The 27,475-nt window shown below is 42.4% G+C and overlaps 1 protein-coding gene across 1 annotated transcript in view; it reads right to left on the bottom strand.

Moving 5' to 3' along the window:
• Prmt3 (protein arginine methyltransferase 3) overlaps nt 1–27,475 on the bottom strand; it is an 89,899-nt gene that overhangs the window by 54,543 nt on the left and 7,881 nt on the right. Inside the window, exons 6-10 of the mRNA NM_053557.2 lie at nt 27,083–27,242; nt 25,856–25,997; nt 22,871–22,936; nt 14,688–14,809; nt 6,685–6,784 (exon numbers count right to left, since the gene is read on the bottom strand). Coding sequence (NP_446009.1) covers nt 6,685–6,784; nt 14,688–14,809; nt 22,871–22,936; nt 25,856–25,997; nt 27,083–27,242 — 590 coding nt within the window. The remainder of the gene's footprint in view (nt 1–6,684; nt 6,785–14,687; nt 14,810–22,870; nt 22,937–25,855; nt 25,998–27,082; nt 27,243–27,475) is intronic.

Genomic DNA, 27,475 nt, shown 5'->3' with positions numbered 1-27,475 from the left:
TATGTTGCACATCCATACAGACACGTGCATGTTGCACATATACACATACATGTTGCACATACATACAGACATGTACGTGTTGCACATACATACCTGAGGCAAAACACCCATTAGCATAAAATAGATATAAAAAAACCCAAAAAACTAAACCATATCCATAGCTATGCCCCTGCTATGCAAACACCAGAAGGATTTTAAACATAAAGTTGACAAGTCATAAGCTGGGGTATATCTTATTTTAGGAATCATCTGTATTTTCTACATAAGAAACCCACTTAAATATAGAAACAGTTTAAAGGGAAGGACTGGGGATGTGGTTCAGAGGTCAAGGACTTGCCCAGTGTGAACAAGACCCTCGGTTCAACCATCAGTATCACAAAAACAAAAATAAATGGGAAATGGCAGAAATACATATGGCATTCTAATATAAACATTGAAAGAGTCCAGTAAGACTAAAGAACCAAAACTATGACCATGAACCAAGCACACTTCATCATGGGAGAAGCTACCTTTTATGAGAGCACAGAGCCACTCTGATGAATGTGCACATGATAACTGCACAACACTGGAAACGACCTACAGAGTAAGAAGCCTCCATGGTTGACTTGAACATAAATGTAAGGCTGAAATCAATGTTATTCAAGTGGCGCATCACGCTCCATTTAAGGACAAGGAACACATGCACCCTAAACCAGAGGACAGTCCACACGGCAGATACACAATCATGAAGCAGGCGTGAACAAGTCTGAAGGAAGACAATAGAGTCTGTTCCTTTATCACAAAGAAAATGAGAATCAACAACAGGTGCCCACAGGCCTCAGAGCCTTTGCTGACAGTTGAAATTCAACACTGCTGCAGAAGCCACAATCACAGCAGAAGTCATGATCACAACAGAAACCAGGATCAATCACAGCAGAAGCCACAGAGGAGCAGTTTGAAAGGAATACATTTAAAGGCTGTAGCTACAGCAGTCAGTAGAATCAAGCATGTGGGTTTAAAGAGATGTATATTTGAAAAAGGAATAGAAGAGAGTGCAGAGCACTGCGCTGAGCACAACTGCAGGTCTGGTGTGCACGGTGCCCTGCTCTCTACTCTGCCTCAGAATGGAAGTTTATAGAATGAGCATTCCATGGGCTTGAGATGCACACACTTCACAGGGCATCACAGATTCTGGTGGAAGATGGGACAGGTCCTGAATAACAGGGGAAAGATGAAGGGTAAGTTTTTAATATTTTTATATTAGCAGTAATCAAAAGATGGTGAAATTATACCCATGTGAAATAAGCATTTGTCAGAAGAGCTACTGTTTCCTATTCCTTTAAGTGGTTACTACCTTTGTGTAAGGGAGAATGAACATGGCTACTCCTGCTAGGAACCTTGTATGTGCTGGCCACTGTCATGCAATACCAAGGCCCTCCTGCTGACCCCTGACCACACAGCACTTACTCTCTAGTGCCAGGGAGTCTGGAGAGCAAGGCGCCCCTCCTCTTCTTGGGGCTTCTCAGTTTGGAACCCTCTAAAGCTTAAAAACCTTCCTCCCACTAGATGGCACTCTGACCTGATCAGTACAATACCCTTCCCCTTACACCGGTGGTATTTAGGAAACTATAAAAAAGCATCACATCGGTCCCTGTGTCAACAATGAAGTGGTCCTGCAATAAAGGCTGTTGAGAAGAAAAAAAAAAAAAAAAAAGCATCTCATCTCAAGATCTCAGAACACATGCACCTTTACCCTAGACTCGGCTCTCAGGCTTAAGGCCGTGACGTAAATCTAAAGCAAGAGTTCACACAGCAAATTCAGGGGAATGATTAATCCCACACTTAGAGAAAAACCAAAGTATAAGTCAGCACCTTTAATAAAGACAATCATATTAGAGAGACCTAGCAGAGTGTGCTAGGATCCAATGTGTCTCTCCAAATTCATATATTAAAGATAAACCAACAATGTACTGCTATGAAGTAAGATAAGAAAGGCAAATAAATTTTTCTCTCATATGCAAACTTTGTATTTAAAAATTCATACATAGGACAAGAAAAATCAATAGAACTACAGAAGGGGGAGGAGCCTACAGAAGGGAGAGTAAGGGTAACAGGAAGGACAAGTTCCGTGCTTTCTCTTACATGAAGTCAACCTGATTTACACACACACATTTACTTGTTATATGAATGACATGAGGCAGAAGGGAAGCCACATAGAGGAGGAAAGGGACCAGCAGGAAGGCAGGCCACTGTGGGATTATAAGCAACATACCATGACTTAAATATGTGGAAATGTTATAAGAAAGCCATTTATTTTGTATGCTAACTAAACATTAATTGACTGCAGGAGCTGGAAGGAAAGCCAGACGTGACAGAGCATGCGTACAATCCCAGCACATGGCTAACGCAGGTGCACAGTGAGCTCCTGAGTTCAGGGCCAGCCAGGGCTATACTCTGCCAGTGTGAGGCCAGTCTGGAAGACCTCTTCTCAAAAACATGGAACTGGAGATTTTTACAAAGTAACTGAGCCGTGAGAAGGAAGCCTATCACACTTGAGGTGGTGGGCTTGCCCTCTTCTATTCTTATCTATGTGAAGACAGTGTCTGTCCCTCTAGAGCACACACAGCAACAAGGTACTATTCTTGGCAGCAGACACCAGAACCTGACCAGACATGTCCTTGACCTTGGCCTTCCACCTTGAAACTGTGAAATTTTATAAAATTTTTATAAAATTTTATTTTCTCTATCTATAAATTACTTAGCCTCTAGTACTTTTGTTATAGTACCATAAACACACACACATCATTTTAAGGCTAGAGAAAATGTTAACTAGCAGTATGGTTGGAGAGTTAAAAGAACAAGACCTCAATTTTCTAAATACAACAAATATACAATAGGAAAAGGCCATCTTGTTAGATGCATCAATAAGAATCAGTCCTAAGGGCATTTGCTAAACCTGGTAAAGAAGCTTGGGGTGCACTTTAGTGAGGACTCCAAAAAACAAGGCCAGACATGCAGTGAATTTAGGAGCCCACCCAAACAGCTTGGTACCCTGTGGTCAAACACTTCCTCCCCACTCCACCCACTTCGAAGGACTTTCAAGCACAAATCAGCCTCAGGGAAATGCAAAGCCCCAATTTAATGCTTGATGTGGCTCGAAGATCTGAGCCAAAGCCAGTAATCTATAATCCTGCCAGAGTCAATAAGGTAAATTCCTTGTGTGCTTCCTGTGCTTCAAGTTGACAAGAGGCTTTGTTCCACTGTGTGAGTGAAAGTTCCCAAGAAACTGTACCTACAAAGGCAGACTGACGGAACTCCAAGGATGTGGGAAGTAGGAATGCTGCAGGTCCAGAGCCAAATTAGCTTTGGAAGTATCAGGCCCTTAATAGCCATGTTACCTATCTGTACATGACTCAACAGTCTGTGAATGTTCATCTTAGATAAATCTTTCAAATTCTTGAATGGAATTCAAAACTTCAAAGACCTTTAGGGAAGGAAAGGGAGATGAGCCTTAGTGCCTCTGACTTAGAAAGACACCACCGTCACACTGTTTCTTGGAGAGATGATCCAGGAAGGAAAAGATGGTCAGGAAGTCACCCACTCATCAGAGCAGTTGGCAGAGTACATACATATGCAGAGGTAGAAAAACAAAAATAAAACAAAGCAAGGCACAACAGCTACACAACATTGCATGGCAGTTCCGTCCCATCATTTTACACAGTAAATGAGAGAGAATAAGGTGCAAAAAGACATAGATTCCAGCCTGGTAAGGAGCACGACTTATGGGCACATGAACATTACTTATCATGAAACAGGAATGGAGTTCAAAGACAGAAGGTAAGGCAACAAGATGAGATGCTGAAAAGGCTTGAAAACTAGGGAAACGAATCAAGTGAAGAATTAGCAATCACCATATAAGACAAAGGCAGCAACAATCAGGAAGGACTTGGAGAAAAATGTAACCCAGAGCAAGGACTAGAAATGGAAACAAAACGAAACAAAAAAAAAACCTTACCAAGAGACCAGACACTTAGCACTTGGGGTCCTGAAGCAGAGGTTATGACAGGGCAGATGTGTCAAAGACAGGGCCTAAGATGATCAGACAACTGCAGCCCAAAAGAATATGGCCTCCAGGGAAACTGGACAGATTCAAATACATATTGATGAGCTACTTACATGAAAACCGTTATCTGCATGGAAAGAACTCAGACTGGAACCAGTTCTTCCCAAGACACTGAAAAAGTATGACCCAAGAAACTGCCCAGCAGCTAAGGAAAGAAGCAGATGTTCACAGACATTGAATCAGGGATACAGGACTGAAGGGCACATGAAGGAGAACTTGTGAGTGTGCTCATATTTAAGAGATGACTGAAAAGTGAAGCACGGAGAGGCTACTGTCAAAGGGCAGCTGGCACTGACATTCTGAAATATAGATTTGCTAAACAGTGAACAGTGGTTAAGAAACAAACACTAAAATCCCACAACATCTACAAGACAGCATATCAGCCACGAAGAGGAAAGCAGGGTGCAGGTACCACTGTCCTCATCATCCAGGACACCAAGATCACAGCTGCTCTCCAGAACTGAAAGGGGTTGGTAATAGCAGACAACATGGGATGACTCGAATGTCATGTCTGAAAGGAAGAACAGGATGAATCCTGGCACAGTATCTGCAGGGCCTGCTGTCCAGTAGAGCCATCTGGGCAGTTACTCAGCCATCCCATGCTTCACAACCCAGTCTAGGGACTCATTCACTCACTGTGTTACTGTCCGAAACCGAACAGCTGTTTCCAGAGCCATCTTGAGACGTCTGCAAGCAGCAGCTCATCTGATCGTCGCTGAAGCCCACGAAGTGAGTACTGCTGTTTCCTCATTTTACAGAGCAGGAAACCAAGGTACTGAGAAGCTCCATCATGCTCCAGAGGTAAAGAAAGGGGCTAAGCATTCAGGCCAACTCACAGCAACGCCCTCAACCTGCCATACGTCATCTGCCTTCTCACTTACACAGGAAATCACAAACACAACTGTGTCGGGGCCAATGAATTTCTGTCAGGACAAGCTCTCCTGTGAGGAGAGGCCACCATCACTTATTTACACTGAGACATGTGATGGGATCTGCCAGTACTGTGTGAACCGTGGCTCATCCTCTGGAGAAACAAGGTTTCATAACAACAGAAGCTGTGATGGCTGTGACAGAAGGTTCGACTAAAGCACAAAAGCTAACCATGTTTCAGGTCTGAAAACAACACACGAGGAACATTATGTAGACTGAGCACACGTATGTATCTAGCACACACTCACACGCACAACCATACACACCCACACACAGGCATACACAACTGGGATACAATGGTATCCCAACAAGGGCACAATGATGTAATGATATAATTGCAATAACAATTTATAAAAACAGAATAAAATAAAATGGAGAAAAGGGTGTGTGGGAACAGACTCATGTGTCTCTAAGGAGCCGACAGCCAAGGCAAAGCACTCCCACAAGTGAAGCCACAGAGAAGTAGGAAATGAAAGAGACCAGCAGCAGGTATAGGTCTTGTCTGACCTTACCCTGACCACAGCAAGCCACGTGAGATTACTTCAGGAAACACAGCGATAAGCAAAGTGCGTGTAAATAAATGGGTGTGCTTAACAATCATTTGCATTATTACTCAAAAATTGCGCAGTGATAATGCATATATGAGTTTCCATCCCTTACGGCAGAGGAGACGAGAGAAAAGCACCCGTCCTCACAGTGCCCGCTGCAGGGGCGTCCCCAGCTGAACACAAAGCTCAACCTCCAACAGCCCAAGGGAGACCAGAGGGCTGCAGGGCCTGCCTCCTGGAATGACACGCTAGACCACAAGCATATGGCCACACCCATGTGACACTCCCTCCAGACTGGACACTATTAAATCCTAACACTTCAAAAGCCCCCAAAGTTACTATTTTGCTGTATTGTCACTATGCCCATTAAAAAAAAAAAAAAAAAAAACTACAGAAAATTTATAACTTAAGCCATTTTGAAATTGTTTTGATAAAAAGTATCACATGACAATATACTATCATGTAATAATATCAAACAGACCTTTTTTTTTTTTTTTTTTTTTTTTTTTTATCGTGTCAAGCCAGGAGAGGAAGAGAGGGAGAGAGAGAGAGAGAGGGGGGGGGGGCAAACAGACCTTTTAAAAAGCCTTCAATTTGGGGTTGGGGATTTAGCTCAGTGGTAGAGCGCTTGCCTAGGAAGCACAAGGCCCTGGGTTCGATCCCCAGCTCTGAAAAAAAGAACCCAAAAAAAGCCTTTAATTTCCCACACAGGAAATCTGCAACTTTTCAGATTTCATCCATTTGTATCAATATGTATCAATAATCCCTATCCACTGGTAATTACCACCAGTTAGCTAATCATATAGTTAGGTATTCTGCCCTGACCAAGGCTTTAACACACTCTATGAGGCTACATAACACAGGAGAGAACAGTGGGCAGGATGGAGACACTTGGACAGCCCAGCCCCAGCACATCCTGGTCAGTCCTCAGTTATCCCTACAAAGCTACCCAACAGAACAACAGGTCTGCAACAACTGCAGAGGCCACAAAGCCAGCACCATGTGAAACCAGCCACCACACAGCTGCTGCCATAGTCATTATCAAATATATGTGTAAAAACTCCTACCATGTTCATTTAAAAGTTCTCTTTTTACTTTACTTACCATCCACTCTGATATAATAACATCCACCTTTTCCACAGGAAGACTCACTTCTTCGATCTTTCCTTTAATTAGTACAATGGTATCTTCAAGTTTATTTAGCCTGAAAGTTATAATGAATTAGATTAGCCTGTTAAGTGTTTTACAAACTGTTTAAAGAAATATCATCATATTTTACTTAACTCACAAATGAGACACTGCACAGCTGGATTAGTGTAGCCGCTCCAACACTACCCGCTCGCAAACTCTACGTCTCAGGGAACTTCTGCGGTTAGAAAGGCCATTCAGAAGCCAGAGGGCTTCACTCAGGGTTTCACACATTCACTATCAATTAAATTTTATGTACTTACACCACAGAAAGGAAGAAAAAAACTATGATGGGGTTGATACTGGGGCTGGGGTTAGCTTAATGTCCTTTTCCACAATTCATGTTCTCTTACCTGCATTCTCTTTCCTCACCACCTAACATAAAGCTCTCTTGGTCTCCTTTCTAAGCTATACTATATCCACATATACATATAAACACTATACATTATAGGCTAGAGTCTACAATGAGAAAACAGGAGGACTTTTGTCTGAGTTTGTATCACCTCGTTTAATATTACGCTTTCTATCCATTTTCCTGTAAATTTTCTTTTTCTGTATAGATGAGTCATATTCTACTTTGCACATATACCACATTTCATTCTCTCTTCATCTGCTGGTGGGCATCAGAGCAGTAACGAACACGGGAGTGCAAACACCTCTGCAGTAGGCAAGTGCCTGGGATGTACGGCTGGTTAGACAGTAGCTCTACCTTTAGGTTTTTGAGCCCCTCCAACCTGACTTTCTTAATATTTGTACTAATCTGCACCCCCACCAGCAATGAGTAAGGGCTTATCTTTCTCCGCATCCTCTCCAATATTTGTTGTCAGATTTCTTGAGGGCAGCTAGTCTGGCTAAGGTGAAGTGAGAGAAGAGTAGTTTTAATTTTTTAATTTGCATTTCTCTGATGCCTGGGGAGATGTTGAACACTTTTTAAAGTAATCATTGGCCAGTTGTGTTTCTTCTTTTGAGAACTCTATTTCATTAGCCCATTTGTTGTCTGACAGTTTTACTCTTTGGTGTTTAGTTTTTGCATTTTTTTTTGGTAAATTCTAGGCGTTAGCCCCTATGTGACTGACACATAGCTAGCAAAGCTGGTCTTCCATTCTGTGTGCTCTGCTGATAGTTTGCTATGCAATCCCATCTGCTGACATCAGTGACTAGTTCCCATGCCACTGAAATTCTATTCAGAAAGTCCTTGCTGACCCTATGTGCTAGTTTGTTAAACAATCCCTGAAAGCTGGTTACATGCCGTATTTTTTTCCAGAATAGTCATGCTGTTTGTTGAACAAAGTGCCTTTTTAAAGTCCCTTTTCCTGTTGTGTTGGTTGGCTGATGAGTGCCCCAAAACATCTCTGATTAACAAGGCAGTAACAGTAAATTAACAACAAAGACTTCAGACTGAAAAGAAATCTGCATTTATGAAGAATATATGCCTTTATGTAGCTACATCTTTAAAAAAAAAAGAGAGAGAGAGAGGGAAAACAGAGCAGCAATGACAACAGAGGCAGGATTTCCCCAGAATTCAAAGCTACAGCAGTCAGGGAGTTAAAAGCCAGGGCCACAGCACCAAGACCTTCTTGGGTGGCTGCATACACTCACCAAACTCGATAATCTCCCTGGGCTAGTGTAATTGTGGGGAGACGCTACACTAGCACCTGGCCTGCTCACTACACACTTGTGAACACCACCAGAGACACATCTCAAACATGGCACAGGACAGAAAAGGCACTATGGTGCAGAGAGGCTGAGGATCTAGACCAGTCATAAACTATTTTTAGACACAGTATGGTGATACATGTTTGCTATCATAGCACTCAAGAGGCTGAGACAGGAGGATTGCTACAAGTTCAAGAGGGGTTTGGATTAAAAACACTAAACAAAATCAACCAACCAAACAGAAAATAAAACCAACAGAAGGAAAAGAAAACTTATTATAACCTTGCCCTATATATATGCTTAATGACTAACATGTGTTTTCAACCCCCCTTTTCTGTGACTTAAGATGACAGAATTAAAATGACCATTTTGGGAAGCAGGCTGAAGATTAAGTTGCTATCTAATTAAACCAAGTTCTCAATTAGAGAACATCCATTTTAATTACATGGGAGTTTTTCCTGCATAAAAAAGAGATGCCCTAACATCATCAAGGTATTATTGTTACACCAAACTATTCATTTTAAAGTACAATTTTTTTTGGAAACACTTATACTTGGGTGGCCATAACACATGAAAGGCTGATTACTCATTTTCAGAAAGTCTATGTCCCTCTCCTCTCTCCTTCTTTCTCTTCCTCTCCTTCCCCCGCCCCTCTCTCCATTCCCTCCCTCCCCCTCTCTTAAGACAGGGCCTTGAATTTCTAGTAGACTTTTCTCTCACCCTTTATGAAATCTTTAGTCTACAGATTCATACTTGACTGGCTTCTTACAAAACGCAGGCCTACGTAGGTAGGTGGAGGATAAGAGGGCTTCCCATCTATAAGTTAGGTTTTCTGGAGGTTCTCCTACAGTGAAATTCAGACTATAATGTCATGGCTATCTTTAAAAAAATAAAAATCTATGGAAGGAAAGAAAGGACACACAAAGCAATAACTAGCTCACCAAGAGGGTTTAAGCAGTTTTGGGAAAGAAAGGGAGCAAGGGGATTACATGGGCCCCTACAAAGGTGTACTTATAACCCTGCAGATTCTTCAAATGAGAATTGTTATGTGTGACTGAGCCAACGCAGACCAGCATAACCACGTTGGAAGCCAGCCAAGCGAACGCTTAGGACGTCAGCAGGTGCTCTCTCCTGCTGACTCTCACTCTGCTCGTAGGTTTATATCGCATAGACGTATGTGTGGAGTTGAGCAGTCATGGCAGCCTGTCTAACTGGGGAAGGGCTGAGGATGAGATGGCTTCTGAAGAGCAGGTGATGGTTAGGCTCTCTTCCTGGTGATGGTTACCACTGTATGTTATTTTTCCTCCATGATTATGAATACTTATGCATTCTATTGCTCGCTTATGCTTCTGTATGTTTATATCTATGCAGTATTTGATACAAAAATAGAAAGAGGAGAATTTGCTTAGTTTTGAGTTTTTCAAGGGAATCCTTAGAAATTACTATAGCTGCTCGCTAGTTTCTAAAATGCTAAGGCCTTAGCAGCCATAAATACTTTATGCTTCTTAAGGGAGCAGGACCCACCTCCCCACACAGACACATCTTGGAAAGGCTGTGTGGAGACAAGGCCTGCTCTGAGAACAGCTGTCTGCTTGGACCATTTATGATTTGCTGCTAACATCAGCAATCGCTTGCTCGGTTATGGACATAGAGAGGAGAACATGATCCAAAAATACACAGAAGAGACAGGCCCATCGTTCCCAGGAACATGGGTTTGGTCTGCTCCACACATTTTTCAGCACCAGCTAACTCCCTATTCGAGGAAGACCTACAGACGAACCTAGATACCCAAGTGTGCCCCAGTCTTACTTTAGCCTAAAAGCATTCTAAATGAATCAATCTCTTTAGCCAAATCTGCTGCCCAGCTACCAAAGCTTCAATCTGTGCAAATATTTCCCTGTAGTAAGCCCTATAAGCAGCTCTCGCAACTAACCCAATAAGCACTGAATTACCAGTTTGTTTTAGTGTAGAAATCATGCTACAGCAAAACCCTCTCTGCTTATTTCCTGTCTTCAAAGCAGCAGTCTCATCTATTGTATTAAGACACTAGAGGAGGGGAGGCAAGAGCTGTATACACCAGTGCCCTCAGGAAGACAATCAGAGGAGAGGAGGACAGTGAGCAGCACAGGGTACAACGGGATCTCCATGACGGAGCTGGCTCTGGTAGAAACCCCCATATTCATTCAACTTCCAGTGTTTTAGGGAGAAAACACACTGATTTGATAAAGAACTATATCAAAGAGCTCTTACAGGGAGCTGAAAGGTGCGGTTAATGGAGTCAGATTTTCCTAAATGACAACAAAGAACCATTTGTGTACCTTTAGAATAAATAGTACACAATTAAGTTTGCAATTCAGTTTGCCCAGTGACTGAGATAAACAGACACAGTTCACATTTTAAGAAACATGAGAAAATACACAGGTAGAGAGCACAGAACATAGTAGGAATTCACAATCAAATGAGTGACTTTTAAAAGTGGTGACAAGTATCCTAGAAATCACAGAAAAGAATACCGGTATGCCAACAAAAGCTGAAAGTGACAGTGTGAGAATACTGTAATAGGTAAAGCCCTCTTGGGATTTCAATTCAGTGTCCAAACCACACATTTGATCATCTTTTGTTATCCAAGCATACTGAATGATAATAAATTAAAACTGTAATACAAAAGCAGAGATATTATAATAGGTATCAGACCAAAAATTCTGGTAATTTGGTGGGAGAGAATAAAGAGCGAATCAGATCAGCAGGCCGGTTCATGCATTCAAGTGCACAGCACACAGCAACACAAGCTCCAGAGGGGAGCACAGAGGTGCACAGGGTGGGAGTGCCAAAGAGGCTGAAGCAGGACTGCAAGAATGATTCCCTGACTAGGACTCCTTCTCCACCCCAGACCTCAGACACTCCCCAACTAGTTTCCTTAGCCATAGACACATAATCAATTAAAAACAAATACTATATGGTAGATAAAAGGGTCCGGGGGAGATATGTAGCTCAGAGCAGGGCATGAGCAACCCACTCAGTGCATCCATTTGCATGTGGCTGTGGAACAATAAGGTAACTAACCTCTGCTACAGTAAAGACAGTGGTGAAAAGAATCATCAGATTCATGCAGATAAGGGTCTCAGGCCCCCAAGGAGGACAACGTAACTGACTGAGTATGTGATGTGCTGCTAGGTGTTGAAAATTCATTAATCTACTCACTCACCAGGCAGGCATTCACAGGAGCCACTTGTGTCCCTGCCAAACCAGGGGGAGCTGGCATTTCAGGAAGCTTTTATCAGTTCAAAGACTTTGCTAACAGTCCATCATCGATCTGCTTTGCAGGTGTTAGGGATAAAAGATGAGAGAGCTCTTGTCTTAGTCTAGAAGGCACTTATATGAACGTGACAGCAGGTCAAAATAGCCCTTGGTTTTTGTTTTTATTCTGTTTGTGGTGCTGGGGTCAAAGCCAGGCCTCACATATGCTAGGCAGGGGCTTGAGTGCTGGCTGGGCTATCCTGCCTCACTAGGTTTTTCTTATCTTGTTAATATGCTAGACAGAAGCAGTTCTGAATGTGAAATAGATCATCTCTCTCATGACAACTCTCCAGCTATGTCAAAGTCTGAATGATGAGACAAAATGGCAAAATACATCCAGCAGAGATCTGAGAGTCAACGCAGTACATAACTGTCTGGCAGCTGAATAGCTTTCTATCCTCAGCTAAGTTTATGTTTCTGAATGATTACTCTCTGTGTAGTTAAAAATATAACAACAGGAAAAAGAACTCTCTTGCACGTTTTAGTTTTCTTGCCATCAACAACACTCCTGAAACTCTAAGTATATTTTTTTCTATCAGCAGCCTCAGAATAGCTGGTTGAATGGACTATTTTAGATTTAACACAATTTAAATTAAATAACTAAAATATTCCTCATTCTAAACTCAACAGAAAGAATAAAGGAATGTTAGCAATTTATTGTTAAGTGGAAGACCCAGTTTGAGCACTGTTAGTAAGCTGTTATTAAATAATTTGAACTACTAACATTCAAATTCATGATTGATTGATAACCCATTTACCAATTTGGTATATTAGATTATGTTAAAATGAACGGAATAAATAACAAGACAAGGCTGTGATAGACAAGAACATAGACAGAACTCCTGCAACTGGGCGTGTGATCCACACGTCATGTATGGCTGAAAGAGGAGTAGGCTACACAGCTGAGAGTCTCAAAAAAAACCAAAAGTACAAGTTTTGGAAAACACGCCTGGTTTCCTCTCTAATAATTACAGCACTAATAAGGAGTAGCAAACAATTTCCTCTATGTAACTTAAGCAAGGCCACCTAGCACAGTGAGACAAGGCTTCACAAGCATCAGTACTGTCATACAAATATTGCCTCTGATAATTTCCATCAGAAAAAAACCTACACAGTGACGAGGTTTTTCATTCAACAAGCAACTAGGAGCAGTGGCCTGCCACAGCGCTAAGAACTGTGGTGGGAGTTACTTCATTGCCTTGGATGTCCCCCTACCTCTCCTCTCATTGAGAAGAGGAGCATGCACAGGGTCACCACATTCTAAACTCCACTGCCTGTTCCTCGAGACATCACTGCCACTCTACATGAGTGACAGGGCAAGTGTCGAGATGGTCATGAAGGAAAAGAGACTTTCTGCTGTGGTGCAGTGGCTGTGTTGCCAGCTGGCTCTGGGAAAGTGCTTGGGTAATGAAGGCACAGCATTCATCAATGGGTAAATCTACATCATGATGTCATGAAAACACGGGACTAAGAAACATGCACTAACTGGAAGAAACAGGTCACACTTTGAAGAAGAGAGCTTGCCCTCTGGTCTCCCCTGACCCATGCCATCAAGGGAGGTTTCCTCCACAGTATCTGCTTCAACACCAGCACAATAACACAAATCTAGGAGACCCTGAGCCACAACCGCTGAAATACTGAACTGAATTAAACTCTCCTGCAGAACAGAGCTCATCACAGAACTGAAACCTGAACATATGCACAAAAATTAGGGTAGGAATGATGGCTCCGCAGGTAAGAGAACTGGCTGCTCTTCAGAGGACATAGGTTCAGTTCCTAGCATCCACGTGGTGGCTCGCAACTATCCCTAAGTACAGTTCCAGAGGCTTCAAAGCCTTAATCTGGCTTACACACATGCACGCACACACACACACACACACACACACACACACACACACGCTAACAATCATATACCTAAATTTTAAAAAAAGCAAAAAAAAATTTAAACCATTTTTCTAAGCTTTAACACTATACCTTTGAGTTTTGAAGTTCAGATACAATGGATGTGAACTTGATAACGGGCAAGCATGCTTCTTAAACCCTTGGGAACTGGAACAAACTTTTCCATTGTTTCAATAAAATACAAAATTCAACTGAAAGCATGGGTAGTCCAGTTCTGTAAGATCAAGCTAATGGCTAGCTCACCTGCTGAGCATGGCTCCTGCTCTAATTTTTATGTATATGTTCAGGTTTCAGTTCTGCACGAGAGCTGTTTCAGAGGTCATGACTGAGGGTCACCTTGGTTTGTTACTATGCTGGAGTTGGTGCAGAACACTGTGGTAGAAGGGTGTAGATCAGAGGAGAAGGGACAAGGTCTCTTCTTCAGGAGCAGGTCTTTCACACCAGTTGTTTTGCCAGGGAACTTCTGGCAAAAATGCCTTTCCATAATCTTACTACTAACAATGAGTTTTTGTTAATTTTTTTAGAACAGTTTTTCACTCTCATGTGGCTCTCATGTTTGTTTGCGAGATGCCTGCTAAGGAACCCTAGAACGGCAATGAGGTTTAACTGTGCACCATACAAATGGGAAATAAAAACCTTTATAGCCTGACTTCAATTTGCTTCTAACCATTCCAGAATTAGCATAAAGGAAGAAGGCTGATGTCAGAAAATAAAAACATAGGCTTTAGTCTTTGTTATTTGCCAAAGAAGGCACTCCTGACAGATCTCCTCTGAGGAGTGTTGTGTTAATACCATTCTATAACGGCTCCTGGTCTTATACTATAATCAGCATGCTCTGGGTCAAAATAGCATAAGAACAATTCCAGGACAACTGTCAGGATGACTCAGCACACGACTCCAGCACAACCAGCCCAACACAACTTAAGATTGTATTATGCTGGTATATTTTTACAAAAAGACAAATATCTTGACTATTTTTTATTAGATAGTTGCTAAAAGTTAGGAAATATATAAACTTTCAAGTTCAAAATTAATTATAAATTGAGCCTTAAATGTGCACCTACCTTATGATATCCATAGCCTGGTAGAGGATTTCAGACTGGTCAACTGCAATCACCTTCTTTGCCCCAGCTTTGGCAGCAAACATGGAGAGAATTCCAGTTCCACAGCCAACATCCAGAACAACCTGAAAGATAAAGTGACAAAACTGGGGATTTAGCTCAGTGGTAGAGCGCTTGCCTAGGAAGCGCAAGGCCCTGGGTTCGGTCCCCAGCTCCGAAAAAAAGAAAAAAAAAAAAAAGATAAAGTGGCTACTGTTGGAAAAGCCCCTATTTCAAACTGCAGTCATGTGGGAATATTTGAGATAGGAGCAACTTCTAATAAAAGTTTAACTTTGTTGATTAAATATTGTAATTTCTATGTGTAAAAAACAGCATGTTATGGGTTATTTAAAATTAATAGCATTGTAGTTGGCCACAGTATTCTGCAATTAGGCCAACAACGCTAAATTAAGAGACACTTTTCACAAAGCAAACAACTCTATGGCCAGCATAAAGATACTTTACTCCACTTATTGCTAGAGTCTAACTGAGGCTCAATAAATCTGAATTTGGACAGAAACATACCTTTTGAGTTTGAGCAAAAGGAATTAAAGTAGACCCAATACAATTTAAAAACAGTTACAAAGGCAAAGGGGAATGTGGCGTATGAGAGGAGGTGACCAGAGGGAAGGAGTGGGACGTCATTTGGGAGAAGAATCTACCAAACACTTCAGTTAAGAATATCATAGTGACAGCTAACAATGCCTTCTATGCTAACCTGAGAAATGCCAGGAGGTAACCTGTGTGCTCTTTCATTGACAGTAACACCTCACAAATGCTATAAATTTGTCCAAATATGCACCATTCCAGAGCCCTTGTATATTAAACACCTGGTTTTTATAAGCACTGGGATTATAGGAACATACAACCATGCCATGTATATTAAACACCCAGTTTTATAAGCACTGGGATTATAGGAACATACAACCATGCCATGTATGTTAAACACACAGTTTTATAAGCACTGGGATTATAGGAACGTACAACCATGCCTTGCTCTCCTAGTCTTTGACTTAATAGTTAACACAAACTCTTTGGAGAAATGAACAATAAATGAATAAAAGAATATAAAATGCCAGGCAGTAACATAATAAAAAAATGGGATAAATATTAGAGCAGGGGGAAGGGGATATACTCTTTTAAATTGTAAATAGGTTGGAGAATCGCTCTGACTCATACGATTAGAGAACTGAGACTGTGCAGTATAGTACTGTGCTATACAAAGCTCTGAGGACACAACCAAGCTGAACTCCACAGGGCTAGTCCACTCACCACTACCTAGCAATTTCCTCTGAGGTAAGACTATGGAACACACACTTAGGATGTGTACCAATAGCATCCTCTGTGTTTATTTATATGTGAACTATATAACAGTATTGTTTTCCATTCTTTCTGTTCCCATTCTCTCTTCTTTCCAATGTATCCACATTGTATCAGAGTTCTGGGGTCCAGAGATATAGTTCAGGAGGAGAATGTGCACACAGCACTGCCCTGGCTACAATATCTCATAATAGAAACAAAACAAATTCTTTAGAAGTTAAAGATTATTTACAACATGACTCAGCTGTTGTGGGAGAACTTCCCTGAGGAACACAATTATATTTAATCCCCTTCTTGAGGACACCAGCAACAAACCAAAGTTCAAAAGTCCAGCTTGGGGAGCAGTGAGTTTATGGTGCTTGCTTACAGAGTATGGTAAGTCCTCCCCCCACCCCCCACCCTTCAGTTAGTTAAGCTTCTTTACTCTATATGCTCTAGCACCTCCCCAGACCACAAGGCCAGTGCGATTAGAACAGAATTACCATACAAATGTCAAAAAGATACAGGAAGGGATGGCTGAAATCTCAGTGAGGGCCCAATGACCCTCCCCACTCCTTCCTCCCATAAGGCAAAATCAGTAGTCTCTAAGAATTTCCTTTTAATGTACAATCAATAATATCATTACAAACAAATTCTGTCAAGTTCCACATAAAATATAATAAACCAAAACAGAAAGAAAGCAGTAAAACACAAAAAGTACAAATGTATAGTGTGGCAAAAGCTCCCAGAGAATCTCATTTTTGTGGTGGGGACTAAACCCACTTCATTGTCCAAAACTCATTACAATTCATAAAATGAGAAATAAAAATAAAAGCTTGGAAAGAGACTGAGAAGTTTGATCACACACTGCTTCAGCTGCTGATGGAAGGACAGACTGGCACCAATACCACTGGAGAATACCCATTATGACCCAGAGTCCACTTTTTAAAATTTCTGCCACACACGGATCAAACCCAGACCAGATGAGCACCTAACTTTTGGTTTTCTGACACAGGGTCTTGCTAGGTAGCTTGCCAGATTGTCCTGGAACTTTTCATGAAGGCCACTGAACTTGAAAATTCCTGCCACAAAGTTGGGTGTAGTGGCACAGGCTTTAATTGAAGCAAATGGAAGACAGGCAGAGGCAGAGGCAGAGGCAGAGGCAGAGAGGCAGAGAGGCAGAGAGGCAGAGAGAGGCAGAGAGAGGCAGAGAGGCAGAGAGAGGCAGAGAGAGGCAGAGAGAGGCAGAGAGGCAGAGAGGCAGAGAGGCAGAGAGGCAGAGAGGCAGAGAGGCAGAGGCAGAGGCAGAGGCAGAGGCAGAGGCAGAGGCAGAGGCAGAGGCAGAGGCAGAGGCAGAGGCAGAGGCAGAGGCAGAGGCAGAGGCAGAGGCAGAGGCAGAGGCAGAGGCAGAGGCAGAGGCAGAGGCAGAGGCAGAGGCAGAGGCAGAGGCAGAGGCAGAGGCAGAGGCAGAGGCAGAGGCAGAGGCAGGGGGAATTTGAGGCTTGCCTGGTCTATAAAGCAAGTTTCAAGACATCCAGGGCTACACAAAGAAACCCTCTCAAAAACCAACACCAGTACCACCAAAAAGAAAAGGAGCAAGAGGAGGAAAAGGAGGAGGAGAAGGAAGAGAAAGAGAGAGTAAGGAAGGGAGGGAGGAGGGAGAGGAGGGAGGGAAAAAGAAGGAGGAAGAGGGAAGGAGGGAGGGAGGGAGGGAGGGAGAGAGAGAGAGAGAGAGAGAGAGAGAGAGAAAGAAAGGTAGAAAGAAAGACAGAAAGAAAGAAAGAAATTAGTAAGTTAATGTTGTAGCCTACTGAGTGCTAGGATTGTATATAGGCATACCTGCCACCACACTCAGCATGAATAAAAAATAAGTTATATTCTCACACACATACATATTACATGAAATAATATTCTAGTATAAATATTAAAACAATGTATAGATGTTCTTATACTGGATATATGAACAACTAAAATGTATCAGGGAAAGATAGTCCACACTGCCAGTCACTGGAGAAATGGCCATCTGAACTATAAAAACCTCTCAGACCCATTAGAATTGCTACAGGACAGAAAACACATACCAGAGTTAGCACTCAGAAGTGGAGCCCTTGTGCATGGCTGGAAATGGACGAGAGAAAACCCACTTTAAACAAAACAAACCACCCCCAAAAAAAAAAAACCCAAACAAACAAAGAAACAAACCTATGTGGCATCTCTTCAAGGACTAAAAAGGAATTGTCACAGGATGTGGCAATTCCACCTCTGGACACATCTCCAAACAAGGAGGGCGGGTTCTGAAAGGGCATCTCAACATCTATGTTAACAGCAACAGTATCCCCAACAGATAAAGCGTGGACATAAACTGAGCATCTACAGACCCATGAATGGAGAACAGGGTATATATAGATGCAATCAGTTTACCCAGTCTTAAAAAGGGAATAATTCTAAGACATGCTCCAGTGAGAAGTCTTTGGAGCCACTGTGTTAGGTGAGACAAGACAGCTTATGATTCAACTTATATAGTCACAACAAAAGGAAAAATAGTGACCTTCAGAAGCTGAAGGGAGGGGGAAATGGGGAGTCACCAATGGGTAGTCAGCTTTGTAAAATGAACACAATTCTGAAGATAAATGGTGTGATCGGCCATAACATTTTGACTATACTGACTACTACTCAACTTTTGTCATTTGTTACTTAATGACACTGGAAAAGGGGAGAAATGTTAATGAAGGAATAATTTCTGTAAAAGTAAATGCACAAAAAGATTTAAGCTATACACAGCACAGTTCAATTAAGACTCTGCTTGCAGGCTGGAGAGACACAGTGCAGTGGTCTCTGTGCTTGCTGTGCAGTCATGAGGACTAGCGTTCAGATCCTGGCAGGCCCAGTGTGCGGGCATGCCTGCAACCACAGCTCTGAGAGGGGACAGCAGGGTTTCTGGGGCTTGCTGGCTTCCATCCTAGCCAATAAACTGGGAGATCCAGGTTCAGAGAAAGACTCTGCCTCAGGGAAATTGGGGTGGGGAGGTGGGGGTGGGGTGAGGAGTGGTGATACAAGAAGATACTCGATGCCCTCTTGGCCTTGGGGCCTGTGCAGACAGAGACGTAGAGCACAGGTTTTTCTGTCTCTGTCTCTCTGTCTCTCTGTCTCTCTGTCTCTCTGTCTCTGTCTGTCTCTGTCTGTCTCTCTGTCTCTGTCTCTGTCTCTCTCTGTCTCTCTCTCTCTCTCTCTCTCTCTCTCACACACACACACACACACACTTTATTTAATCCTCATTTTTCAAATGAGGAAAGTAAATTCCAAAGAGAGGAAGAAACATGTCCAGAACCCTACAGTTGAATCATACAACTGGCTTCTAGCACAGGTCAATGTGCTTCCAGAGCCTCATTATACTCTCCATTGAACTTTAGTAGTTAATTACATCTAGCTGATAACTGAGTGATCAAGGCCGGCAAAACTCCACAGACTCAGAAAAAGTGGTGAGAATAACAAAATAAATTGATGGTATTCTATAAAATGATAACATAAGTTGATTTCCTCTTTTCTAACAAACAACAAACAAAGTGAACAAGCAAACCTTAGCTGTAGATAGAAGTCAGCAGCATAAAGGCGGCACCTGACTGGGGATTTCCTCAGTGGACTTCAAACAAATTAATTATGAGTATGTGAGAGGATGATTAAGTGTCACCCAAAGTTAAATTAATTGAGCTACCATATGGCCTCCACAGGAATTTTGAGAACTGAAACAATATTAAGAAAGGAAACAAGCTAGGGAGGGAGCAGGAAGGAAGAAAAAGACCATTTTTAATTACAGCCACCTTTTAAAAAACATGAACATGACTGTACTTGTGTGTTTGTGAAGATGTGTGTTCCACAGCAGGCATGTGGCCCTTGTTTGGAGCATCTCTTTGCTAGACACTACTGTGTGCCTCAGGGAGCTTCTCGGAGTCTGTTGGCTCTGCCTCCCTTTTGCCAGAGGGGCTCTTGGGTTACAGACTTGCTACTTCGTGTGGGTTCTGGAGATCCAAACTCACTCGTGCTTGCATGTGTAACTACTAGGCCACGCCCTAATCCCATAACAATAATGTGAAAGATACATCTCTACTTACTATGCACTATGAAGTATGTATGACATAGCATGAAGTCTACTTAGCACATAAAAGAGGAAAGTCATAAAACACACTATGTTTTGTGGACTTTTAAAACAATGACCCATAAATAGTTACAGGTATCGAAAACCACATGTACATGTGTAGGCGGCCACACTGTAACAAGTCCTACCCTAACTACCTCTCTCCAGCACTGACACATGCTTGCTCAGTATGGAGAACAAGACCTGCAAGCACTGGACTAGAACTCAAAGCCTGGGGTTTTTAGTTCTGTGTTTTGAAGACATCAATTAGCCTCCCTGTTTAAAGTAACCGTAAAACAAAGCACAGTTGAGCAGACAGCCCCTAGTTCCATGGTGTGACACAATGACCTATGCATTACCAAATGCACTTAAATGCATAGCACTGCATCTTCTACAGCCACAGCCACAGTGCAAGGAGATAGAAACTGCAGACTGATATTCTCAGTTACAAAAAAAGTATGCTTTAAGACCCTAATATTTTAATTACGATGACTTTTGAGAAACCACAAATGTCAAACAAAATTCATCATACTGGTAAAGTTAATGGCTACCGCCTCTGGCAAAGCAGCAACATAAGCAGCTCACCATAGCTTGCCATCCTTTCCTAGGTAGGCTCTCTCAGTGGCAGGATAGAACGCCATCAACTGACTTCACATAGTTTGCCATGGTTTGTTGATAATACAAACATGGAATGTTTGATTGTGTGTGCATGTGTGTATGTGCATGCGCGTGCATACGAGCATGCACGTGTGTGTTCAGAGGTGTATTTATGTTTATGTATGTTTGTACATACAGGCCAGAGATTGACGCTTGGTTGTCACTCTCGCTCTCCACCACTGAGCACAGAGCCTGGTGATCCGGCTTGTCTAACTAGCACAGGGAACCCATCTGCGCCTCAGATGCTCCTGGATCACAGGTGGGCTGCCATATGGATGCTGGGAATGTAAACCCCAGCTTTCTGTGGTAAGTGCTCTATCACTGAGCCATCTCCCAGCCCATACACATACACAAAACACAGCACTGCAACAAAGAAACTAGAAGCAAGCCCTGCTGTGAGCAGGTCCACCAACTTAGTAAGAGCTCTTCCTAATTACAAATACTTATTTCTAAAGACTAAAATCCTCTGTAACAAGTATTTAAACCTTTCTGGGATTTCCTTACTACAGGATAACAGTCTAGTCCAGAGTACACTGAGAGAAAAACCTCTAGCTCACCTCTTCAATCCCTAGGACATTCAACAAAGAAATGAGAAGATGCCTGAGACCTGAGGGTGCTCTGACAATAGCAATGTCATTCAGAAAGGACCTGAAGGAGTCTGCAAGTGAGCCACAAAAGTGGTTCTCACAGTGAAGGTCTCCATTCTCTCCTCCTCCAAGACAGAAAGCCCAGGAAATGTCTTACAGGAGCTTAAGATGTAGTGAGAACTAGAAATATCTACACATTCTCAGTGTAGAGCCTTGAAGGAAGAACAATTCTAGGCAAAGGTATTCAGATGGCAGAACTCATAACTAAATTAGCAGGCTCATGTCTAATAAAGAAAAATAAGGGGCTGGGGATTTAGCTCAGTGGCAGAGCACTTGCCTAGCAAGCGCAAGGCCCTGGGTTCAGTCCCCAGCTCCGGAAAAAAGAAGAGAAAAAAGAAAAAGAAAAACATCACGCTTTGAGTAACCACAGCAATGTAGAAAAGGAAAGAAAGGACAGAGCGGGGAAAAGAGAATGTGAGAACTTGTGAGGAAGGACTATTCCACAAACACACAGCACACGTACACACACAAAGAAACATACTCAGATGTGCATGAGCTCATATGTGCATGAAGAGAAAGCAAAACAGATACACACAAACACAAGCAAAGCATATGTTTACAAGCAAAGCACCTTTATTTAAAAGGTAGTTAAATAAAGAACACGACTGTCAAGATGGTTTACCAGTAAAGGTGCCTGCCACCAAGCTTGGGTCTGATCCCTGGGAACCATGTAGTGGAAGGAGAGAACAAACTCTCACAAGTTGTCCCTGAACTCCATCCATGCTCCATGTCACGCACATGCCTCTGTGTGTGTGTGTGTGTGTGTGTGTGTGTGTGTGTGTGTGTGTGTGTGTTCACCCACACACAACAGGACTAGTGGCATGGCTCAGTAGACAAAGGCACTTGCTGCCAAGTCTGACAATCTGGAATCTCTAAGGTAAAGATAGAACCATCCTCAGACCGACACACTGTGGTATGCATATGCCCACCCTGCCATACACAATAAACGAATTTAAAGGAAGAAAGATTAAATAAGTAAAATATAATAAAATTTTAAATAAATTAGACAGTATTAAAGCAAAAAACAAGATGTCCCATAAAGAGATATAGTCACAAGGGACTAAACAGTACAGAAAAAAATTCTAGCTTTTATATTTTACTCTAGCCAACATTACATATTTTTAATTATTCAACACAGAATAATAATTAGAAGTGTGCTCTGCCATGGGGTTTATCTGATACATTCCAAACACACAATCGCAATAAGTCAAAAACTGTAGTTTAGACTAACTGGATAGGCAACAGCTCCATCCGGTGATGAACGACTTTCAGCTTTATGAAAGGTGCCTGAATGGCAGCCCCATTAGCATCTGGGTTATCAGGATGAAGCACCACACAGCAGTTCATCTAAGGCTCTGGGAATCAAAACCTGAGTCAACTGTCCAGGGACGATTCAGTGACCATTCACTCACCTTATCTTTGAAGATGTGTGGATTTTGGTATATGAAATCTCTGTAGCTTTCTGTGCGCACTTTGTCCTAGGGCAGAGAGAGCAGACCACCATGTTTACAGGGACAGTTTGAGCAAATGAATTCTTCTATGAACTTATCCTACTGTATCACACACTGCTAGCTTCCACAGCTATATTCTGCCTGGAAATCTGAGCTACTGACTTTTTTTTCCCTCTAAAAGAAAACAATAAAGAACATAAATAGCAACAACACAGAAACCCTTTTATTAAAAAGTATCCGTGAATGAAGGATCTAGCCATTAGTTTGAAATGTGTGTGTCCTTTTCTTTCCACACTGGTCACCGATAGACTCAAGAGATGGTAAATGCTAAGTGAAGGTGCCCTTTAAGCCGAGCCTGGCTCCCGGCACTGAAGCTACAAGAAAATAAAGAACAATAAACAAACAAACAAACAAACAAACAAACAGAGAAAAGAAAAGGTGAGGTGCACAGGGATCGTGAATCCACGCCAAGGAAGTTCTAAGAAAGTTATATCAGCATCTCGTTTACAGTACTGTTTGTTTCTAGAAATGTCTGCAGTTGGAAACTATGCCCAGAAGCACGTAGGTCTAGAAGGAAATCCTGTGAGCCCCACAGCACACACTACCAGAGTCCATGCTCTGGAGTGAGTCTCTCGTGAACTATGAGCATGCAGGCCCGCAGCATCCTCACATTCCTGCTGGCTGGTGCACCCTTAGGTCAGACATGCACAACCTGCAGATGAGGTGGGGGAGGGCTCTGCAGCCAGTAAGGAAAACTGCATATAGTAAAAACAGGTGCCACCAAGAGAGAAATTCTAGCTTTGGTTTTCACACAGAGATAAAATAGTCACCCTTCTGTTACCTATGGGCCTCACTTTTATGGATCCAGACAAATAAGGGAGAGTACCTCAGACACATAACCGCATCTGTGCTGAGCCCTGTCCAGAGCCTGTATGACCTTTTACCTTTCCCTGAACAATGTATGCCACAGTGACCTGTCTTCTCATTTTCCCATAAAATAAACAGGAAACCTACAACAAAAATTCCTCTAAGGTCTTCTCCTCCAAAATTCATTTCCTTTTTTTTTTTTTGGCCAGGGATATATATATATGTATGTCTGTGTGGGTGGGGGTTGGGGGAGTATTAGGGGGTGGTCACTAAGTCCAATTTCCAATTAGTACTGGGAGTGGGGCAAATTAGGGGAAAAAGGTGGTGGGTAGGATTATGTTTTCGTTGTATACATATACAAAGTTCTCAAGAATAAAAAAATTATAAGCAAAATGTCCCTTTAAGTGAACACCATTTTGTACATTTTCTGCTGCAACAAGAGAACTCAGAGTGGGCATGAGTCACGGGTGCAGCAGCTCAGAATGCTCTCACCCATCACCCTGCCTCTCCAACTGCAGTCCTAATAGCACACAATGCTACCCAGCTGAGCTACGCTCTTCCCAGTGCCTCTCGTCATATACATCTGTATCTAGCAGAGCCTAGGCTGAATAACTCATGTTTTGCTAGAAAAAACCCCACAATCATGAACAGGAAAGCTACTAAAGAGATCGCCTTAAAAACCATTTCCAAGCCAGGGTGGCAGCACATGCCTAAGATCCTACAATCCAGGCAGTGAGGGCTGAAAGGTCATGAGTTCAAGGTCATCCTTGGCTACATAGGGACTGTGAGGTTAGCCTATGCTACATGAGAACCTTTCTCAAAATAAACAAAACAACAACAAAGGAAGGCCTCAAAACAACAGAGTTCCAAAGATTTACTCTAACAAAAGACTAACGTGAAAATACAGAATAAACCTTGGAAGCTATCTTTCATACAGATCAAACACAAAGTAACGAATTAGAGCTATGATACAGGAGCTGTGTGTACATCAGAGAGGAGGATCTCAGCTCTATCCTTCAAAACAAAACCACCGCAGCCCAGCCTCAGGCAGAGAAGCTGCACACTACAGTTTTCATCCACACAAAATACCTCAAAGTGCACCACCTAGGCAAGGTGACTAAACTGACAGAGACTTAAACAACCACCAACCGGGCTTAGACCAACACTCCTTTCCCACAAATAGGAAGCAAGCCCATTTCCTACACAGATTTCCTCACTTATATGATTTATTGTCTGTAATGCTATGCCAGCATCACCCAGGGGACAGCAACTGTGGTATAGCATTAGTAATGCCATGACATTGCTTTACAGTCCTTGGGCTTCCTTTACACAGAATAATCTTGGGAGGGAGGATTCAGAAAAGGAATTTTATTGAACGATTTTAAGAAAAGAGAAGGTAGCATCTAATATTCCTGGAGGTAAACATTTAAAAATTTTTGTAAATTTTACAATCCAACCTTTATTTTATGTTATGCTACTCAGGTATAGTCAGTTTTGCTGAGTTAAAACTTACTATTGTGATCAGTAATATCTGATAAAATGTACAGTCAGTAGATAAAGTCAGAAACTACTTCTATCTTACATGGGCATGATCACTATGACTGTTAAAACTGAAGAGATAAAAGCATCAGGTCTGACCACACTAGGAAACATTTCTTTATGATCAGTGATTCTGTCGGTTATAAGTCATGCCACGAATACTATAAGAACTATTTTAAACTAAACTTTATAACATCATTACTTGTGCAAACCAAGTCAGCATTACTATTTTAAAAACTAAGCTGGTTTCTTTTCCATTAAAGAAAGTAGGCCTGCCATTTAATTACTGTGTAACAGAGAGCTCCTGGGAAGACCTGAGCCATCAAGCAGTTGTTTGTTCCAGTGCTCAATTTCAAGGAAAAAGTGGCTTCAAAAGAAAAATGAATCCTGATGTGCATAGGATTTATGGGGCTTTGACACCTCTGTAAGCTTCTCATTTTGGAACTACACACGCACGCACACACACACGACTATTAAGAAAAAGCCTATTCTGTAGGGTTCTCCCGTTGGTAGATTTGATGCATATGCACTCTGTCCAACCTTTAGCATTTCTTCATGTATCCCATAATGCCCATAGGAGCTGAAGTAGACGCCATCCTCGTCCTCCTGCAGGTCTGCAATGGTAGTCGTGGAGGAGCAGGTTCTGACATCTACGTTCATCACAAAGTCCTGAGCAAATTGTCTGTAATCAATTTGAAATACACCCTTGAGACAGATTTATTGGACCATGAGAAAAGGCAAGGCTGGAGGGTGATAAAGGGGAGGGGGAGAAGGGCAGTGTGCCCAGCATCTTACAGCCTTCCCTCTAGCTGAAGCTCCCCACAGCGCCCCCTGCTGGATCAGAAGCAATACACTACTTTATCAAATGTATTTCCCCTACTGTCCTAAACGTCCTTGATGGAGCCCATTTCAACTTTGAATGTTCTTGAAATGGGTTATATAGGGTATAGGGGGAAAGAAGGCCCTATCTACTCCAGTTCTCACACCCAGGTGTCATCTACAAGGTACACAAGAGGGAGGAAGACAAAATGGCAGAAAGTCAAGCTAGGAACTAGGAACCCGGATGGACTCTGCTCTCCCTGGCACCAGACACTCTGGCCAGCCACCAAACAGGAACTCAGGTACTGTCAAGCAGCTCACACACCCTGCAGGCAGAAGCTGGGCGGCACACATGCTAAGGATGCACATGTGAAGGCCTGGGCCCACCTCCACACTAACATCTGAACTCACAAGTTCCCCAGAGAACTCCAGGGAATGAGGGACTCCAGGAGAATGCCTGTCAGTGGGAAAAAACTGTCCCCATCTGGTTCCTTGGTTAACGTCTACACTCCTGCCACATTCACATTTTGTTTTTTTTTTGTTGTTGTTGTTTTTTTTTTTTTTGGTTCTTTTTTTTCGGAGCTGGGGACCGAACACATTTTGGTTTTTTAAAAAACATTTCAACATATTTTTCCAAAACCTAAAAAAAAACAATCCTTTCATTTCTGAAATGCTAGAACAATTAAAGTGAAGAAACCAACTAGAGACAAGGAAATGGAAAGGCAGTAAATACTTTAAAAAGGACACAAGAACAGCCACGTGTGCAAAGCAATTACGAGGTTTCTACAAGTACAGAAAAATGCAATTCTACAGCACGCCACGGGATGCCGCACGTCTTCAATACTCCTAAGGTAAGCATCTATGCTGAGTGTCTGACACCCCAGGCGTTCCTAGCAGTAACTATCCCATGCGCCACCTAAAGCAGGGTTTGGCTGGATAAGAACTTACTTCATCTTCTGCAGATCCTCACGCGCCCGAGCCAGAGCCGCCTCAGCAGACAGCGCCCGGGCCTCCATGAGCTTCAATTTCTCAACAGCAGATGTGTTTTCGCTGAGTCCATTGGGGTATGTGAAGGGAGCAGACACTGGCTCATAAAGATCTTCTACATCTAAAGGGTGAACGGACATTATTATCAGGCCACCTCACAGCAACACAGCGGGGACACACAGGTTGGAAAGAAACAGGCCTAAGGGCCTGCCTACCATGGTCAAGTAAGAAAAAGTATTAAGAGCACGTTTTACATACTTGGTGTCCAAGTTCTTTGACTTGATCTCATGGAGTATGATAGTCTGCTTCTGATCAGCTAGCTAAAAGGAACATATGCATGTATGCATAAACTAA

This window comes from Rattus norvegicus, chromosome 1 (genome assembly GCF_021556685.1).
Source record: "Rattus norvegicus strain SHRSP/BbbUtx chromosome 1, alternate assembly SHRSP_T2T, whole genome shotgun sequence".
NCBI classification, from domain to species: Eukaryota; Metazoa; Chordata; class Mammalia; order Rodentia; family Muridae; genus Rattus; species Rattus norvegicus.
This window is presented reverse-complemented; position numbering and strand designations above follow the sequence as displayed.